This window comes from Anoplolepis gracilipes, chromosome 17, assembly GCF_047496725.1.
Source record: "Anoplolepis gracilipes chromosome 17, ASM4749672v1, whole genome shotgun sequence".
NCBI lineage: Eukaryota > Metazoa > Arthropoda > Insecta > Hymenoptera > Formicidae > Anoplolepis > Anoplolepis gracilipes.
The window spans coordinates 7,267,473-7,286,690 of record NC_132986.1 but is presented as its reverse complement, the minus strand read 5'-3'; the positions used below and the strand labels follow the sequence as shown (position 1 = coordinate 7,286,690).

Genomic DNA, 19,218 nt, shown 5'->3' with positions numbered 1-19,218 from the left:
TATAAAATTATTTGTTTATGAAAATTTTAAAAATATTTATTATTTGTTGAAAATATTAAGATTATATATAACCATCAAACTATAAAAAAAAATATATATATATATATATATAAATTACTAAATTAATTATGAAGTATTATAAAAGTGTTTAAGTTTTTTTATAATTTATATATAATATATGTATATTGCTAAATATTATATATTTTAAAAATATGTGTAATTACTAGTAGCTTTTGCAGCCAACACAAATACAACGTATTTTGTATACATTCTGCAGAATCGCGTTCTGTAATAATCGCGAAATAGCTCGGATATCCTACATACACGCGATAATAACGAAATGCTGAGGCACTCATGTAGCATAATAGCAAGCCGACATGCTCAGCTTACAATGCTCTAACGAATGAAGCTGGATATTTCATGGTGGGGCGAGGAGTTTATACTAGCGTTACGTGTTTATTCAAAGAGAAGAAAATTAGAAAAAATCAGAATCAATTCATATAAAATTTCTACATAAATTACGTTTTTAATGAAATATTGTTTAATTTTTTAGAATTTTACTCTTTTAAGATATTTAATATAAAAAATTACAAAGTAATGGGAAAAGCTGGCATCTTCGATTAAATTTTTGCTAAGAAAAAATCGGCTTTAAGTTCCTCAAAGAATTTATAAATGAAGCTTGCTGGATACGTCGCCGAACATTCCACAGAAAATTCATCTTATCTTTGGTACGTACGAAAAGAAGGAAGAGAAAAATAATGAATTATATATATATATATATATATATATAGTAAAGATCCCGTTGTAAAAACCGCACAGTCTCCGGAAAGCTCTCAAAATAACTGGCATAGTTCGCATACGTGGCGATGCCTAAAAGTTCGGGTTATTCAAAGAGATGATAGCTCATAGTGTCTTTCTCGTCGGAATCTCTCTCCCCCTCCTTCGTTTCCAATCTAGATTATTTCGACGAGTAGAGAATTGGATTTCATTTGTAGGAGTTGCGAAAGGATTCGTTTCTTCACGTGCATCAAAGGCGAAGAATCGAATGTGGAATTCATTTGCGATAGCCTGAAATCCATACTCAATATCCGGCAGATTTTTCCCGATTTTCCAATCGTACAATTTTCGCCTTAGTAAGAAGAAGGAATATATCAAATGGCCTAAATGGTAATAAGAACGGAATTATATGCGTAGTTTCATACCCTAATCTATTCGTAACATATATTTTTAAGAAAGTTTTACTTGATTAAATTCTCAAACTTCTGTAATTTCTAAATACGTCGTAATTAAACAAGCACTTTAAAATATGTCTATAATTTTTATATTTTACAATACATTTATAACACGTTGAATACTTTAATATAATTCGTTATAATTTAATTTTTTTTAATTAATTGATAAACACATTGATATTATATGAATATTTTTTTTTTAACTTTCTATAATATTTGATTTTTTTGACTTGTTAAATTGTTAGAAATATAATAAATTCAAGTAAAACGTTTTATATGTTTTATTTAAATTTTTGTTAATAATTAAAATGATCGTTTAAAAACTCTGTCTTCTTTTTCTCTCTTTTACACATTACATTTATTTATATATGTATGCAAAAATTTAAGATGTATTATTGTATTATTTTCGGACACCAATAAATGATCACATTGATCCATTATTGACGATCGTCCTTCGACTTTGCATTTTGTATTCGCGATAGAGCGATTTCCTACGACTTTTTATGCAATATCCTTTAACGGAATCGCACTTACGAGGTTATAAGTAATCAATTGACATTATAATTATCTACCTTTATAACACGGCGTTATTTATAAGTCATGACGTCCAAGAATAATTATTTTGTCGTGTGAAAAAACAGTTTCGAGGTATGCTTTCAATTAATAATGCAACGTGCAATTGTGCACTTTTTTGCCACCTTCAATAAAAACTCGAGTAATGTTTAAGTCGATTTGCTTACCATGCAAATTGAGATTCAAATTAATATTAAAATATCGTACTCTTTGATAAACGTGCAAGTCTCGCTTTCTGCTGGTTGCGTTTCTCTTAAAAGATGCATTTTTACTCATTTCGCATATATTACTCAAGCAATTGCATGTAGTGATGTATGTACGTATGTACATACATACACACATACATGCATACATCGAGAAAATGCAGCAACTTTTTTAGACGAATTGAATTACATTTTGCAGATATTTTCAAAGAATTATCAATAACGATAACATAATTTTCCTAGAAATTCTCTCTTTTTTTGACTATACTAATAGTATATTAACAATGATAATTAATTAATGATATTTGATTAATGATATTTGATATTTGGTTACTTTGAGTATTGTGTACATGCATCTCTGTTACATGACTATATTGCAAATACGTTATATCGATCTTATGTATGTACCATAATATATATAGATCAATGTTATCTTGAAATTGGAGCAGCCAGTGCTATTCTGTACGGGTCGAAGATAGAGTGATAAATACAGTTAAAATGGAGAACATCGAATCTATAATTTCTAAATCTCTTTTGGGAATGTAGAATGATATTGTCTCTCTCTCTCTCTCTCTCTCTCTCTTTCACATTGTAAATTAATTTTAAATATTTTAAATCTTATTTATATATTCTTATTTTATAATTAAATCTTTCACATTTGAAATAGATTTTGTAATAGACAGATTTAATTCACTCTCGTTCTGAATTAACCTCAAATGTAAAATGTTTTGCAAAATTTAGAATTTTGATATACACATGTATTATTATAATCTTTTTTCTTCTTATATATTTATTTCTATATATTGCGTAAAGTTTGGCAAACATTTCACGAAATGCTCCATATTCCATTTGTATCGTAGTGCATTTCCTGATCTGCACAAGATTGCGTAACAATGCCTCGTTCGTATCCCGCGAGGAGGGACTCGAAATTACAGAGCGAACCCCGAGTCACGCATAATACCGCATAATCGTGCGTAATGGAATTCGTACCGCGTTGCATGACCGATGACCGTATACGACGACGTATCGAACCGCGTGCGCACGTGTGTCGTGCGTGTGCTTGACGAACGTGCTAAACTTGGGATTGACTCGCTGTCGACGATGTCAGCTGTGTCGTTACAAAATTAATGGAGTAGCAACTGATGTATCATACAAGGCAAAAGATGTAATCGACATATGCAATTATTGTTTTGGGATATTATAAAATTGTAAAATTAGAATTACTTGATATTATTCTTATTATATATGAGTTATTTAAAGATAAGTAAGATGAGAAAAAGTAAGTTGTATAAAACATACATACATTTTATCTTCAAATAGAAATTAAGAAAATAGAATTTAAGATAATCAAATCTACATACATGGAAATTTTATTATCTTAAAACTTCAGAGATAAAGATTAAAGTCTTCGCAGCTTTAACTTTTTTTTGTGGATTTTGAACAACCGTTGTATATATTAATATTATAGTCATATAAATTTAATTAATTAATCTAGTTAAATTTATTTATTTGCATATATTGCATAGAAGACAAATAATCCAAGAACAGAATTAACCTAAATTACAGAGAATATTTCTTTAAAACACAAGATTGTTAGGAAAAAAGCATTGTATTTTGGAATATTATATTGTAATATTTTTTTATAGAAATTTTCTATCTTTTTTTATCCACTTTAGATAAAGAGAATAAAAATATTAAAAATCACGTATAACATTTGGTTAAGCAAACGTTCAATTATCTCGGCATACGAATTTACGACATGTCACGAAAAACGTCATCCAGTTTCACGAAACGTGTTCGACAAGTACATATTGTCAAATGCAGAATTCCTGTCGATGCCAACTGCATTCTCAACAAGAGGACGAAAAGATGAAGTACCAATCGATGAACGGAATGAAGAAAGGCGAGCGAAAGAAGATACGTGGGAGGTGCAAAGACAGCAGCTGTGACGTCGAGGTTTTTTGCATGGGCCTTTTTTCGCAGATCGGCCATTACTCTAAAAATTCCATGTTGCATTTTAATGAAAAATATTCGTTACTAGTCGATTTTAGAGTCAGTTTTGATTTTCGCATTTTCATATTTTCACTCTCTGGAAAAACGTCGACCGAATAAATCACGTATTTCTTTTGCATTTTAACTGCTTTAACGATTAATTTCCATGAAATTTATTTGCAATTTTATATACAGAATGTTCCAAAAAATGTAGTCGATTATCAAATTGTAGTCGATCTCCTTTTTCAACGAAAATGTAGTTTACGACACTTGTGTCGCCAATATATATATATATATTTTTTTTTTAAATTATTGCGAGTAAATTTGAAGAGATCAGTTTGTGTGTGTGTTAAATTGAAATCTTTGAAAATCGAAAATTGTGCCGGTTTTAATTGATGATTTATATCAAATCGAAAAAAACTGATCAAACCGCAATAGCGATGAAAGAAGGGACTCGAGGCCAAGTAAAGTTTTGCAACATGTCCGTTTAGCTGGGCGCGCAAAAACTCGCAACTCGGCTTTTAGAGAACATTCGTGCCAATTTCTCTCGTCAATCATGTCGCTCAGATCTTTGGAGCAGTTTACTCCTGTTCCAAAGTTTCTTTTGCGTCGAATTTTTGCATCAATAGCGACCAGATCTGTCGATTTTGGCAGCCGGTTATTCCTCGTGAGAAAGATAGTGAGAGAGAAAGAGAGAGAGAGAGAGAGAGAGAGAGAGAGAGAGAGAGAGAATATTCTCAAGTTTATAGTTCTTTAACTGCATAATAACTTCTTAACAAATATATATATATATATATATATATATATATATATATAATAACATTTTTTTTGTTTATTTGCACCTTTTTAATTAAATAAAATCTTCTCTATTAATATAAATAATATTTCTCTTTATTTAATAATATAATTTAAATGTAACATATGTAAAGTTCTTATCTTTTTAAATTAAATTCATTTTAAAAAATTCTGTTTTTTTTAATTTTCAAAACGTTTTAAAAATTTAATTATTTTCTATATTCTATAATTTTACATTTTTCTTGTCTATCTATTATTTTTATTGTATTATATTTATATATTTTTTAATTAATCCGCGTGTGCATTTAATGATACTGATAAAAATAAATTATTCTTCCTCTTTTTCTCAAGTTCTTCTTTTTTTCTTTTAATTATCCTTTAATCCAGTGTACGATTATCTCGTGACGATCTATTTTCGCTGATGCGTTAGTTCAATCCGTAATCCGATGCAGCTGATAGATGCGGGTAATTTACTCAACGGGTGGACAGTTGTTTTCCCCGATTTCTCTCGATTGATTGGCAATTTCGTCGAACGCACGCAAAATCGATTCGAGCCGCCGCTGTCTAAAGTCAATCGCGCGCTAACGAACACATAACGATCCCTATTAATCGAATGGCTATCTCGTTCACGTATTTTTTTATCGAAGGAGTGTATGTAGGCGAATACTTGATATATTTTCAAATTTAATGCAAAATTTTATATTTCGATTCACGTAAATTTGATAATCTTCAGTTAATTGCAAATTTTCGACACTGTGGGAAAATTTATTACAGTATAAAATCATTCTTCTGATCAATTTTGCTTTCCTGACTAATGCAGAATTATTTAAACTTATCGGATAATCTCTCTCCCGATCCGAAGTCGACAAGAAAGCTTGAATTTAACTCGACTAACATTTTACAATGAATTAAAAAAGATAAAGATTATCATAAGATATTTACTCCTCATTTAACTTTTTGTTATTACTAGTTTCATTTTTTGGATTTTTTTACTAATAATGTTTAATGTCAACAATCTTTAAAAAAATTGTACAGCATTCTGTAGAAGTTCTAAACTCTATTACATCATATGTTATTATGATGCATCAATTATTTCAATTTTTCAAGATATCTTTTTAAAGAAACGGTATGACTTTTTTGTGATTATCCTTAGATTTAATCCGTGAAAATGCAAAAACGGTAAACACATTAAATCGACTCGGGGGGTCATTATCTGCTACGAGATTATCCAAAGTTTGGGATCTGCAAGTTTAGAACATCTCCTATGAAATTAGGTGGCGAGACCTTCGTCCCGTGTTTCTGGAACGTGCCTGAGCAACGCATCAATTTCTTGGCGACTATGTCGGCGGAGATGAATACTAAATTGCTTCGCAAGCCCGTACGACGACAGCCACTTTAGTGATGTTTAATCCGATATTAAATTTGCTCGTTATATATTAAATATCACTTGGTAACGTCACAGAACTCTTAATATGTCGGTTTTGTCTCAAGTTTTGCTTTTTATATTTGCGGTGATATATTACGTTTAACTGAAAGGTTATTGTTTCATAAAAATCTTGGTCCACGTTTTAGTTGTGAACGCTTCTAATATTAAAATACTTTCTTTTTATTTCTACGATCTAAGAGATATTCTGTTACAAGTAAATGTTTTAAGTTTTCCTAATAAATACTCCTAATAAATTCTTTCACTTTCATTAATTTGAAATTTATCTCCATGCTAAATTCATCCTCTTCAAGGAATATTTTTCTTTTTTTTTTAATCACATTTTCAACCTAAAATTTTTATCATAGCGTAAAATTTGCAGATTGTTGGATATTTCTCATTTTTGCGTTTATCGCTTTAAAACCTTCATCTTAACATTTTCGTTCATCGATTTAAAATTCTTGGACTCGCAATTTTTCTATTTCTACTCATCGTGGGTTCGTCGTCGCGAAAACGTGTGAAAATAATCTTTATCCTTTTGGCGTGTGTGGGACTCGGTTCGGAAGCGGAACCGGAATCCGGGCCGGTGATAGGAGAGAGAATGACAGAAAGAGAAAGAGCGACGGGGCAAGGACGGACGGGGATGCGCATGTTCGCTTGCAAGGGCGAAGCGCCGCTATAAACCGTTCCGGACGGTTCATATCGCGGCGCGCTGCCACCGCGGCAACACGTTTTCGCGGGTGTTCCCGGCGAAGATTCCCGCCAGCTGTTATCCGTCTTGAGCTTCGTCGATTCTGATCTCGTAGCTTTCTGAAGATTCCGGAAAGCCAGGAATACCAGCATTGCAATTTGTGACTCGTAGTGAACGATCAACATCGCTCGATTTTGATTTTCCATGTTCTGAGCGTGGCGTGGAACTTTTATCACGAGAATTGTGAGTGAAGGACGAGTTCTTGAACGAGAGAAAGCTGGCGAGGCAGATTGTGACGAAAGAGAAGATTTCGGAGCTGCTGGAGTTGCTGGTGCTGCGCTGGGCTAGGATGTCATTCTTCAGGGGATTGTGGAAGAGCAGCTCCAAGCATAAGAGTGAGTCGAGTTTGATCGGTTGGAAAGAAGGAAAGTGTGAAGGAAATGCATCAGGGAAATCTTGAAAAATGCGAATTTCAATGATGAGCATTAAAAGATTTTTCGTGATAGTAAATTCAACCATAAATAGAGAAATAAATAAGAAAATATTAGAAAAATGATAGATATGTCATATTTCCCAAGTATTTTCAGCTATTGTCTATCGTATATATTTTGTATACTCTACTTTTTATTAGCATTTATGTCTATTATCACAAGAAGAATACAAAGATCACATGTGATTTATCAAAATCTCCAAATCATTTTACATCGTCAATTCATAGTCTGATGGAATAACTTTTAGTCAAGAACTTGGGATTATAAAATCATTAAGAGCATAGAAACCTGAAAAAAGTAATTACGTTACATAATACTATTATTAATCTATAATTGAACACGAATTTCCAACTTTGAAATATGAAATTTAATATCTTGCGGATATATTTAACAGTAAATGCAAAAAACGAGCGTAAGTTGATTGATTGAAACGAGATGTGGGTATCAATTGGGGTAACGTATCTACAGTTCAATAAGATTTCCGAAATTGATTTTCAACAGCATTTGGAGGTAAACGATCCAGTGTGCTTTGAGCGAACTCGCTTACAACTAATCGTTCGCGTCACGAAAGTTGAATTGATTTAGTTGTTTGATTTAGTTGTTTTTTCCATTCATTTTTTATTTCGTTTATCTCTTATTTTCTAAACTTTCTTTTATATTTATCTGTAGCAAGAACGCAATTTATTTATTATATTCTTACTTTTGCATGATATATCTCTTGTTCCTTTAACTTTTGATTCTTCTTAATAAAATTATTGCACAATTTTTAAAGTTAATATTAAAAGTACTTGCAAAAGAAAGAAATTATAAAAATTGCGAAAAAAATTAAAGAAAATTATGAATATTGAAATTATAAAAACTTTATCTGTTGAAATAATATATTTTTTTTATAATATAATATCAATATATAGTCAGAATTTTGTACGCAATAATGTGTGTGAGTTGCTTTATATTTTATATTATTTTGATTCTATTTATACTACAATTTCATAGTGAATAGATAAAAATAAAGTTCCAAATAAGTAGAAATGATGAAAGAGCAATGTATGTGTGTGTATCGCGTTCTTTAAATTTGATACTGCGCAAAACAATATACGCATCACAATATAAAAAGTGCGTTTTAAAGAGATAAAAATTAAATCTCGAGATATTTAATTCCTTGCGTGATAAATTAGTTTAGTTTAGAGTTTAGAGAATGACAAGAAATCATGTGACTAAGACATACTTGTCACATACTTTGGATCGTGTATGCTTAACCTTTGCCATTCATTTGCTTTTCATGAAGGCTGTTTTAGTTAGGCTGTTTCTCAAGTGTCTATTATCATTGCATTCCAAAAATTTAAGATTTTTCAAAGATTTTCTATCTGTGCCATAAAAATATATTAAATAATTTTGATTGATATCGAAAGAAGAAAGTATATTTTTTTGTAATATCATGTTAATATATAGTCAGGGTTTTGTACGTAATAATGTATGTGAGTTACCTTATATTTTAATTAATTTTGATTGTATTTATACTACAATTTTATATGAGCAGATAAAAATAAAGTTCCCAATAAGTAGAAATGATAATAAAAGCAGTGTATGTGTGTGTATCGTGTTTTTTAAATTTAATATTGCGTAAAATAATATACGCATCACAACATAAAAAAAGTTTTAAAGAGATCAAAATTAAATTTCGAGATGTCTAATTTCTCGAGCGATAAATTAATAAAATTTATGTACAATTAAAAAGTATTAATAAATAGATGAACAAGCTTTGATAAACATATAATCTTTTTATAAATCATAATTAAAACAATTAAAGGTTATATAATAAAGGTATAATTTAAAGGTATAATTAAAATATGATTAAAGGTATAATAAAATATAATTATAGTATAATTAAAAGTATCATTAAAAGTATAATTAAAGATATAATTAAAGGTATAATTAAAGATGAAATAGTTATTATAATTTTTGAAAATAATAATAATAATAAAATATATATAACTACATATATTATAATCATAATATAGAGAAAAATCACATACATATATCATAATTATTTTATTGTAGAAACATAGGGCCCTCTCTCGGTCAACTGTCGGTTAACTATCATATCATTCAATTCATTTTAAATACAAGAAATATAAAAAAGTGCATTTAAAAGAATGTACTTTTTAATCACGTAATGGAATAAACGATCATTCATCATAGCAAGATCTTTTTCAGTGATGGTTTAATTTATGAGTGCATCTTTTGTTAATGCTTTAGTAACAAGCTTGCAATAAAGATTTCACGAATATCACTCTCCTTCCCATTCGCAATGGATCCACGTGCTTCGCCTACCGAGAATAAAAATTAAACGAGGCCGCCGGGCTGTCACGGCGATATTGGCAACGTGACTGGCTTGGTCCTCATGATGCTTCCAGCCGGGAAAACTTCACAGAATGACGGATGAAGTATGAATATTGTAGCGTATCGCAAGCACAAAGAGGACCGGTTTGATTAATTGAAGGGATTCTCCAGGGGAAAATGTTTTACGCGACGCTCTGATGTCGCGTTTTAATGAAAAAATACGTAACAATAGCATCGTCACGATTTATACCGCAATGTGAAACAAAAATTAAAAAATACTTGTATATATTTAATATATTTAAATATTATATTTTAGGTGTGTATAATACACATTTTATTTAATATTTTGTCTAATAAATTATTCTTTAATTTGTATAAAAATTATCTGTAAAAAAGTTCATCTTTTTAAAAGCAAAAAGAATGTATCTGCTGTTACGTAATTCTCTGTGAAATACATTCGTTCCATATGATAAAAAATTTGCATTATTAAAAATTCCGAATGAAGTATTTACGTGTGAGTTGTAGGGCGTTATGTCATTTATCATACGATGCAGCGTGTTAATAATGAATTAGAAACTCCCAATTATGTTTTCTTTTTAATAATATTTCGTTTGATGAAAAAACGCGGTATTAAAATTTGTCCGAGAAAATCCATGGGATTTAAAAACGTTAAATAAAATATTCACATAAATATAACAGTGTATCACACTGTATACAAAAATATACATTGCATTAATTATGAAATAGAAATATAAAACAAAATTCACATATTTATTGTTGATTTCTTTCATAAAATATATTGTGTTATATTTTATGAAAGAATATTTTTTCGTGAAATGTATTGTGTAACTTTTGTTGTACAAAAGTTTAGTTTATTTATCTTTTCAACAAAATTTCGATTTACATCGCTCGTAACAAGAAGCTAAATGTGAATAATAGTATTGTTCGAAGTTGCATATAAATGTTTGTATACGTTTATATATACACAATCAAGCACGTAATAAAACACAGGCAAAGAGAAATGTACAATAACCAAAAATATTTTGAAATCACAATATAAATAATATAAAATGTTAGTAAATGGTAATAAGATAGAAATTGTTATTTTCCAATTAATTAAAAAATAGGGATCGTAAAAGTTACACTTAAGATTTGTATATTCGCATATTTCAATATATTTCAATTTATGTATGATATTCTTTATCTCATTGTAAGATTATTTCTTCTCTTAAAGATATAATCGCTTTATCTTATTATCTTTTACGTCTCGTTATTGAAATAGACCTGACTTGTTTGCAATAATCGCATGTTTATTGAGACGCTGGCAATTTTGCAATTTCCCGCAAGCTCATTTAGTAAGATTAACGGCGGCTGTACGCACGGCTGCGAAATGTCGGGAAGTGATAACAAAGAGCCACTGCAATAGCAGCAACAGCGATGGTATTAACTGCAGCAGCTTATCGGCGCTGTTAACGCGATTATACGCAATAATCGCCATAATAGAGCCACCTTTAAGATTATGATAATGTATGCGCCTGCACGCGTCATATGTGTAATGTAATACCATCTGTACTAATTATCGATCACGATAAAATACATAAATTCGCAACAAGAGATGCGTCTGGATGATCTAATGCCAGACAGAATATCATTCAAATATCGAATTTAATATAGTTTTATTTTTTGAAATTATTAATATTATTAATATTATCAATTATTATTATCAATTATATACAGCCGTAAATTATACTTGCAAATTTGTGTTCTCCGTAATCATTGATATCTTTAATGATCCCGATCGTGTAACAATCGTGTTACAAACAACGATAATCTTTTTTTTTTTCAAATATATATATAAGTTAATTTATTAAACAAATTTTTTATTCGAGAATTCTGATCAAAATTAAGTATGTCTTTCGTTTTATATAAAGTTTAAACGACTAAATTTTTAACTAACCAATTATTAAGTTTTTTTTATCATCTTGTTTACTAAAATGGGTAACAGCTGTTCCACAATTTTTCGGTACAACGCGACAAACTCGTCCAGATTTCCTTCAGGATGTAAGAAACCGTTGCACTTGGCGTTCACTGCGGCAACCGGCAGCTGCATCTTCGAAAGCTACCACTGTTGTAGAATGTCATGGCAATAGTCGCCAGGATATTAGACGTGGTCCGCATTGTGTTGGCAAGTGTGCCCATTTGGACGGAGCTATTCTACTCAACAGCGAGATATTTCCATCAGCTTGACCTTATTCAACTGAGAATTTGACAGCATGCTAATGTTTTATCAGTTAAAGATTTTTTGCATAAATCTGAACCATAATACCACAATAATCAAAAAACTTGCTATTTTTCTGCTATATACATAATTTAATATATTACCGAAATTTTACATTTATTATATACATTCTTATTTATTATGGGTGTGTGTGTGTGTGTGTTGTATTATGTGTTAAAAATATAAACTATTATAAGTAAAAATATATTTTAGACAACTGATTGTAGGTGAGATATAAGATAATATAGAAATATATATTTTATTAATATAGTATTTTAAAAATATAGAAAATAGGTGCTCTACAGTTTTTAAGATTTTTGTAATTACTTTTTAATTTTCTATACATGATAAAATTATTCGCTTTTCTTCAGGTTATTTAAAATATTTCGATTTTTTTTCAGTTATAAATTATTATATGAAATGAACGTACACTCTTTTTCCATGTAACACAGTTTCCTCTGTCAACTTTTGAAATTTACCATTAGACTTCGATTCCATTCCGCATAATCTAACATCAACATTATCTCCATTCTGGATAATCTAACATCAACACACAATGAACGGCGCATGAATATTCGTTCCGTCGCGTCCGTTGCGTCATCAGGTTTGACAAGCACTTCATAATTGGGACGTTAATGTCTTCCTGATTATCGATATGCGATTACATATGCTCCAGAAATTATCGAAATGTATTAATAATATAATAACTTTTAAAAAGGCATACCGCATTGTTATCAAAGCAAAGAAATGTAGTTTTGAGACGATATCACACGCGGGAAATGCAAGCATGGAAGCGTCCTTTAATGGGCTTCCCTAAAGTCCGCCAGTGGTGGTTAAATTTCGTTGTGTTCTAGTTACGATCCTACATACTGCACGTATCAACATGCAACGCGATATGCAAATGACCGGACCATCAGTGATAATGAACTTGCTTTTGCAAAGTTATTTCGCGCGGTTATCGTTATCTGTAGAAGTTGACTGCGCGGCGAAAACTTGCTCGTTTAACGACAGATGCATAGAAATAACATGTTTGACATTTACTGAATATTGAATATTCGCACTTGTTCGAGTTTTCCATAAACTCATTTTAAACAATCTATAATTTATGACAAAATGCAAGACAAAAATATTAAATTTACATGCCATGCATATTTTTATGCATGAATACATATATTTTGTATTTATATATACATTTATATTTTGCATTTATATACATATATATTTTATATACATTTTACGTTAAATATTTTCGATATTATGTACATATAAAATTACAAACAGAATTCTATAAATAGAACATCTCGAATTTTGGCGAATTAGTTTATCTAAAATGAACTTTAATCTAAAAATCATGAAAATCTATATCATCATCAATATTATTGAAATTTACCACGTTTTATATGTCAAATGCAGGATATTTGCAAGATTGAAAAATAGTAACCAAAAAGGGAATCCTTTCCACTGTATGAGAAATAAAATTGTAGAATACAATTATGATAAGAAACGCAGCAGAGAAAAGTATTTTTTTTATCTTTAAAGAAGTTTGATTGTGACATGTTATTCGATAAACTATAATTATACGCGAAATAAATTTTATCTAAGATTTATATTTGAGACACGTTATTAGCTCCAAGATACAATTTTAAGTAACAAACATTTATTTGCATTTGGATGTTGCAGTTTAAATAATAACGGACATTGTTGAGAAAAGGTTATAGTTGTACAAACGTTTGACGCTTTTATGCTATAATTCTGTTCCAAGAAGGAGAAACAAAGCAATCCTCATTTAATTCGATTACAAGTTACGCAAAGTGTCACTTTCTTACTATCTCTTTGACAATTGCACAAATCTCGGTTCGAGAAAGTTTATTAATTAATTTGAAAGTCACAAAACTATTTTCGGGGAAATGGCAAGAAGTATTATAATATATTTTACTGTTTGTTTTGATTAGCAAGTTATTTAGTTATCAATTGTTGAAAAGAAAGAAAAGAGTTAAAATTTTAGTATTGTGAAATTTTTTTGTAAAAAGTTAATAAATAAAAATATGATTTATAATAATTTTAATTTATGTATAAAAAAACTGGATATAAAAGAAAGAGAAAAAGATTATGTAAAAAATATTTATATTTACATACGCGTGTCCCGCATTTACAGATATGTATATCGCATCTCAAATGATAAAGTATGTCCAAGAGAAACATTATATCCCGCATGTCGCCATATACCGCATTAGTGTCAGCGTAAAAAAAGAATGCGATATGATAGCGGGTATGTTGTTTCGAATTTCACGTAACATTGTTGCTGAAAATGCAAATGGGCAAAGTGTACTTATTATATTTAGTTACATTTGTTGTTTTTTTTTTTATTTTATAGCCGAAGGTTTTTTAACGTTGAATGTTAAGATAGATTTTAGATTAATATTTTTTCTCTTTATTAATTTTTTATTAATTTGAAATTGATTTTTATAAAATTTTAATTTAAATTTTACAACAATTTACTCAACGTTGCGAAAATTTTAAATCACCTTCCTAACGCGTTAAAAATTCATTACTTTCTAAATTACGTATTCTTTATGATTATTTTATATTACATGTTATATAAACTAGATTTAAAATAATATTCTATAGTTAATTCTATAGTTAATATCCGTAATTAATCGCAAATGATATTTGATCGAATTTTAATTTGCAGTTCACAATTAGCGAGTCATGAGCAATTTTTAGAATAATTTTAACATTGTACCGATCCCGGATACGAAATTCAGCGTATTTTTCAATGAACAAGACTGTAAAGTGCTTGCATTTCGAGATAAATTCGTACATTTTCGCGCGAGATATTGGAAATTAATCGACGCGTTTCCCACGTCACGCTCGCTCTAGACTCGATAATCTGTTGGTTCCCGATAAGCTATAGTGCCAGATGCTTTTCGATGTCGAACTCATATCGAGTGCGTGCACGTCCGTTTTCGATGACGATGTATAATTCGTTTCGCCCATTTCTCGCGTAACTGTGCAAATTTCGTACTACATCACGGTATTATGAATCAGTATTTAATGCGAGCGGAACTTATATAATTAATGAGAGCCTTGAAAAGACAAAGTACAACTCGTTGTTTATATTGCGATATCGCGACTAGTCTAAATTGCGTATGTACAAAGCAAAAAATTGAGGGGGAGATATCGTCTACAAGATTGTCGAAAACGACATGAAACTACGTACTTGACTTTAGCGTTAAATGTGATTAATTAATCTTGAATTCTCGAAAGAAAAAAGACGAAGATGAAACGATTGTACTAAATAACAAGTTCAGAATATAAAAGTACAATTTATAATCGACGATTGTAATTTCTGATTCATTCTGTACGTTATTCAGACGGATATCAGCATAGATCACCGCAGGATAAATTCGCAACTGGTTTCGATCGCCATCATATGCATATAGAATATTACTCGATAACTATAAACGGCGACTGACATTAACAATCTCTCTCTTTATCTCTTTCTCTCTTTCTCTCTCATTTACGTTACAATAAAATTACCATATACCAATCGCATTTTATTATCACACGGCAGCACACCATGGCGATAGAGACGTGTAGCAGCAGGTATACTCTTCGATGTCGCGAGATGATATCGAGGGGAACCTGTCTGTCGCTCTTTGCAATGGAACGCATTAATCTACCGTCACGTACCACCGCGCCGGCTCGATATATCTTGTTACCTGTTAAAAGTAGGAGTTTGTTTTTTTTTATTCTATTTTATAATGAAAATAAAGAAATATATAAAAGTAATATAATCTATAAAATATAATATATAAAAGTAATATAATCTTTTAGTGACATATTAATTTCTGTTGATTTTCTATCAGTATCATCGAAAATGTTATTAATTTATTAATTGAATAAATAGTGAGAGAAAGGTTGTTGAGAACTTCTCAATAACCTTAATTTTTTATTAAAATATATGAGATCGCTGATTTGACGTACATGAATATTCACCGAATAACAGTAACTGAATAACGATCTCTAATTCATTTGATACGAGTATATACGAAATAAGTGATATTAATCATTGCTATTAATAGATATATTACTTAGAGAGATAGAGAGAGAGAGAGAGAGAGAGAGAGAGAGAGAGAGAGAGAGAGAGAGAGAATTTGCTACTAGTGTTCGGTGTAATATTAAATTGTTAGTGATATTATCACGATGATTTTAGACAAATGAATTAAACTGAAAACTTCGGTAAAATTGATTCAATATCGAAAGCCATTCTGCTTTTTTTCTTTATTGCTTCTTTGGGCACGTAGAATCTGCGAAGAATGCAATTTTATTTCCCACACATGTCGGCATGATGGATGAATGGTACTGATGGATTCGTGCTCACATATTGTAAGGTTTTCACACACCATATCCAGCTCGAAGCTTTCTCAGCTACTATATTTAACGTTCAAGCAAGTAAAATAAATTATTCAAAAATCCATAGAAACTATAATAGTATTATACTATATACATAATAGTATTATACTATAATAGTATTTTATTTTATTTTAATATATTATAATTTTGTTATCTAAATTTAACTTAATATCAGCATTTAATTGTATTTTATTTATTTATATTAGTTTAAAAATAATTACATTATTTATTGCCATAATATTACTACGTTAGATAAATTATATACTATAATTAATATATATATATATATATATATATATATATATATATATATAGAGAGAGAGAGAGAGAGAGAGAGAGAGAGAGAGAGAGAGAGAGAGAGAGAGAGAGAAGAAAGCATATACACTACTATATTTATTACAAATAATTATATAATATATTATTATGTATCATATTCTATGAAATATTTATATAATCCAATTGCGCAGTGTATGGAACGCGATCATTTGACATGAAAACACGAGCCATATTATTTGGCAATTTAGTTTGCTAATTAAAGCACTATGTCTGAATGTTGCGCAATTTCGGTTAGATAAGGACAAACATCCTATGTGTAGAGAATCATCAACTTTTTAATCTCTACTATGCAGTGCGTTTGCTCAACTAATTAGTGTTTATGTGACATAACTTTCTTCTTTTATTGCGATAGCATCACCGAGCGAACAATTAGTGATAATATGCTGAAATTGCCTCGTGTAGTATTGCCATTTCTATTATATACATACAATTAGTTGAAATTACAAATTTTGATAATTAAGGAGAATTTTAGAAATAAAAGTTTATTAAACTGGCACCTAGCTGCTTTTATTTACTATGTATTTTACTATGTGGTCTATTATATACAAGAGAAAGTTTAATAAATTAATAATAAATCTAATATATTAATATATTACATAATAATATAAAAGAAAATAATATTTTTCTCTATAAATTACCCATTATATATTTTATTCATAATATAAAATCAATATCAATATATATAACCACCAGTATAATATTTGCCTAAAATCTTTTGCAATTTTATACAAAGAAAAATCAGAATTTTATTTTTCCACAAATTTTTCCACAAATAAATGCCGTTATTTTGCTGCTATTTTTTTGGCATAGATGCGAGATACATGTGTAGGAGAGATGTATGTGTGTGTGTGTGTGCATGTGTGTGAAATGACGAGACTTGCATTACGTTAGCATCGCTTAATTAATGCTTCCTCGAGATGGAACTTAATTGCGGCTGTTTTAACTGCTCGCGAATAATATCATTTGGACGTTTATCATTTCGCAGGTTTGAAAGAGTCGAGCAGTTGCTTTTTCGCTTTTAGCATATGTAAAATTGGTGCTTGCACCGTTTGCTTCCCAGCGTCGTGTATAGAAGCGACATGCATTAACGTTTCGTCGATATTTGACGAGAGAATGATTAATTAATGGACGAATCGTGGTTTGCTATTGGTTTGATCGTCAGAACGTGAGGTAAACGCGATGAACATTTTACGCATTTGCGTATCTCTCGGTCTCATTATATAACTCTTTTGTGAATATGCATATAAAGTCTACGATCCTCCTAGGATGACAAATCGTTTTTATTGCAATTTAATTTTATCTAATCATTGTTTTTTATTATATATATATATATATACATTCCAAATTTATAGACAGTGTGACTATCATGTAACAAATCATGGCAAATCATTGATTAGAATTAATCCAAATTGGCAAGGCAAATATATATATATATATATATATATATATATATTTTTTTTTTTTTTTTTTTTTTTTTTTTTTTTTTTTTTTGAGAGAGTTGTGTAGGTTACAAATTCACAGTCAACGCTCGCAGTAACACCGTAACAATTTATTACGTTTGCCAGACGCTCTTTCGGGCAGCTAAATTACATCCGACGACGGTTCATTAATTATCGACAGCTCCCCGTCGTTCTCAAGGTCGATATAATTGATCGCGACTGTCTCGGAAAGTTTATTAAATTGCTTCGAGAGTTGGAAAAGCCAAGCCGGCATATCAGAGTATCTCTTTTCTCCGCCCTTCAGCCTTGCGGAATACATTGAGATGCGTCTCCCGTTTGCTCAACCCCCTCTCTCGTCCGATTAACGTCATCGTAATTGACTTAAGTTTCCGACGTCGAAACTCGGCGACGGCAAATAAACGAAGCCCTTCCGCGCAGGCACAATTTTATTCCGGTCGCGCTCGGAATCGGAGAACCGCGAGAGGAGCACAGGAAGAGGGAGAGAACTCAGGGGGTAGCGCACTCGGCACTCAATTTAAATACAAATTAAATGACAGCCCCGGCTGCTTCTCGGCTACCCGCTTTGTCGAGATTTCTAGCATGGAAATTCGATTTGCCCAAACTAATTGCCGCGCGTTGCGGTGCGGCTCGCCGTGTGGCTACTTTTTACGTCATACACCACGGATACTGTCACGTGAAAATAACTTGGACAGGATTCCGAGACATTTTTTCGATATGGAATATTCTTTCGGTACGTTGCCTTCCTCAAATTTCATTATACTTCGTTTATTAATGTTTCTGGAAATATGACTCGTTCTCAGAGATTATGAAAAGAACAATTATTTTGTAATAAAAAAGATAATACGTAAAACTGAATAAATTAATTTAAAGATATTTTCACACGCTAATGTAAAAGTAATAATTTTGGATTAACTCATTAATATTTTTATTAATATTTCTTATTTTTTACTATATACAAAAAGAGTGAAAATTATGAAGCATATTCACT

The 19,218-nt window shown here is 30.4% G+C and overlaps 1 protein-coding gene across 6 annotated transcripts in view; it reads left to right on the top strand.

Moving 5' to 3' along the window:
• Positions 1-19,218, top strand: part of LOC140675429 (ankyrin repeat and sterile alpha motif domain-containing protein 1B) — an 82,987-nt gene that overhangs the window by 30,870 nt on the left and 32,899 nt on the right. The window contains exon 1 of one of the 6 annotated variants that reach the window (XM_072909918.1): positions 5,086-7,304. The exons of the other annotated variants lie outside the window; for them this stretch is intronic. Within the exon in view, the coding sequence (XP_072766019.1) occupies positions 7,259-7,304 (46 nt within the window). The 5' untranslated portion in view covers positions 5,086-7,258. Of the gene's footprint in view, positions 1-5,085; positions 7,305-19,218 lie in introns of those variants that run through there. 6 annotated transcript variants of the gene reach the window in all.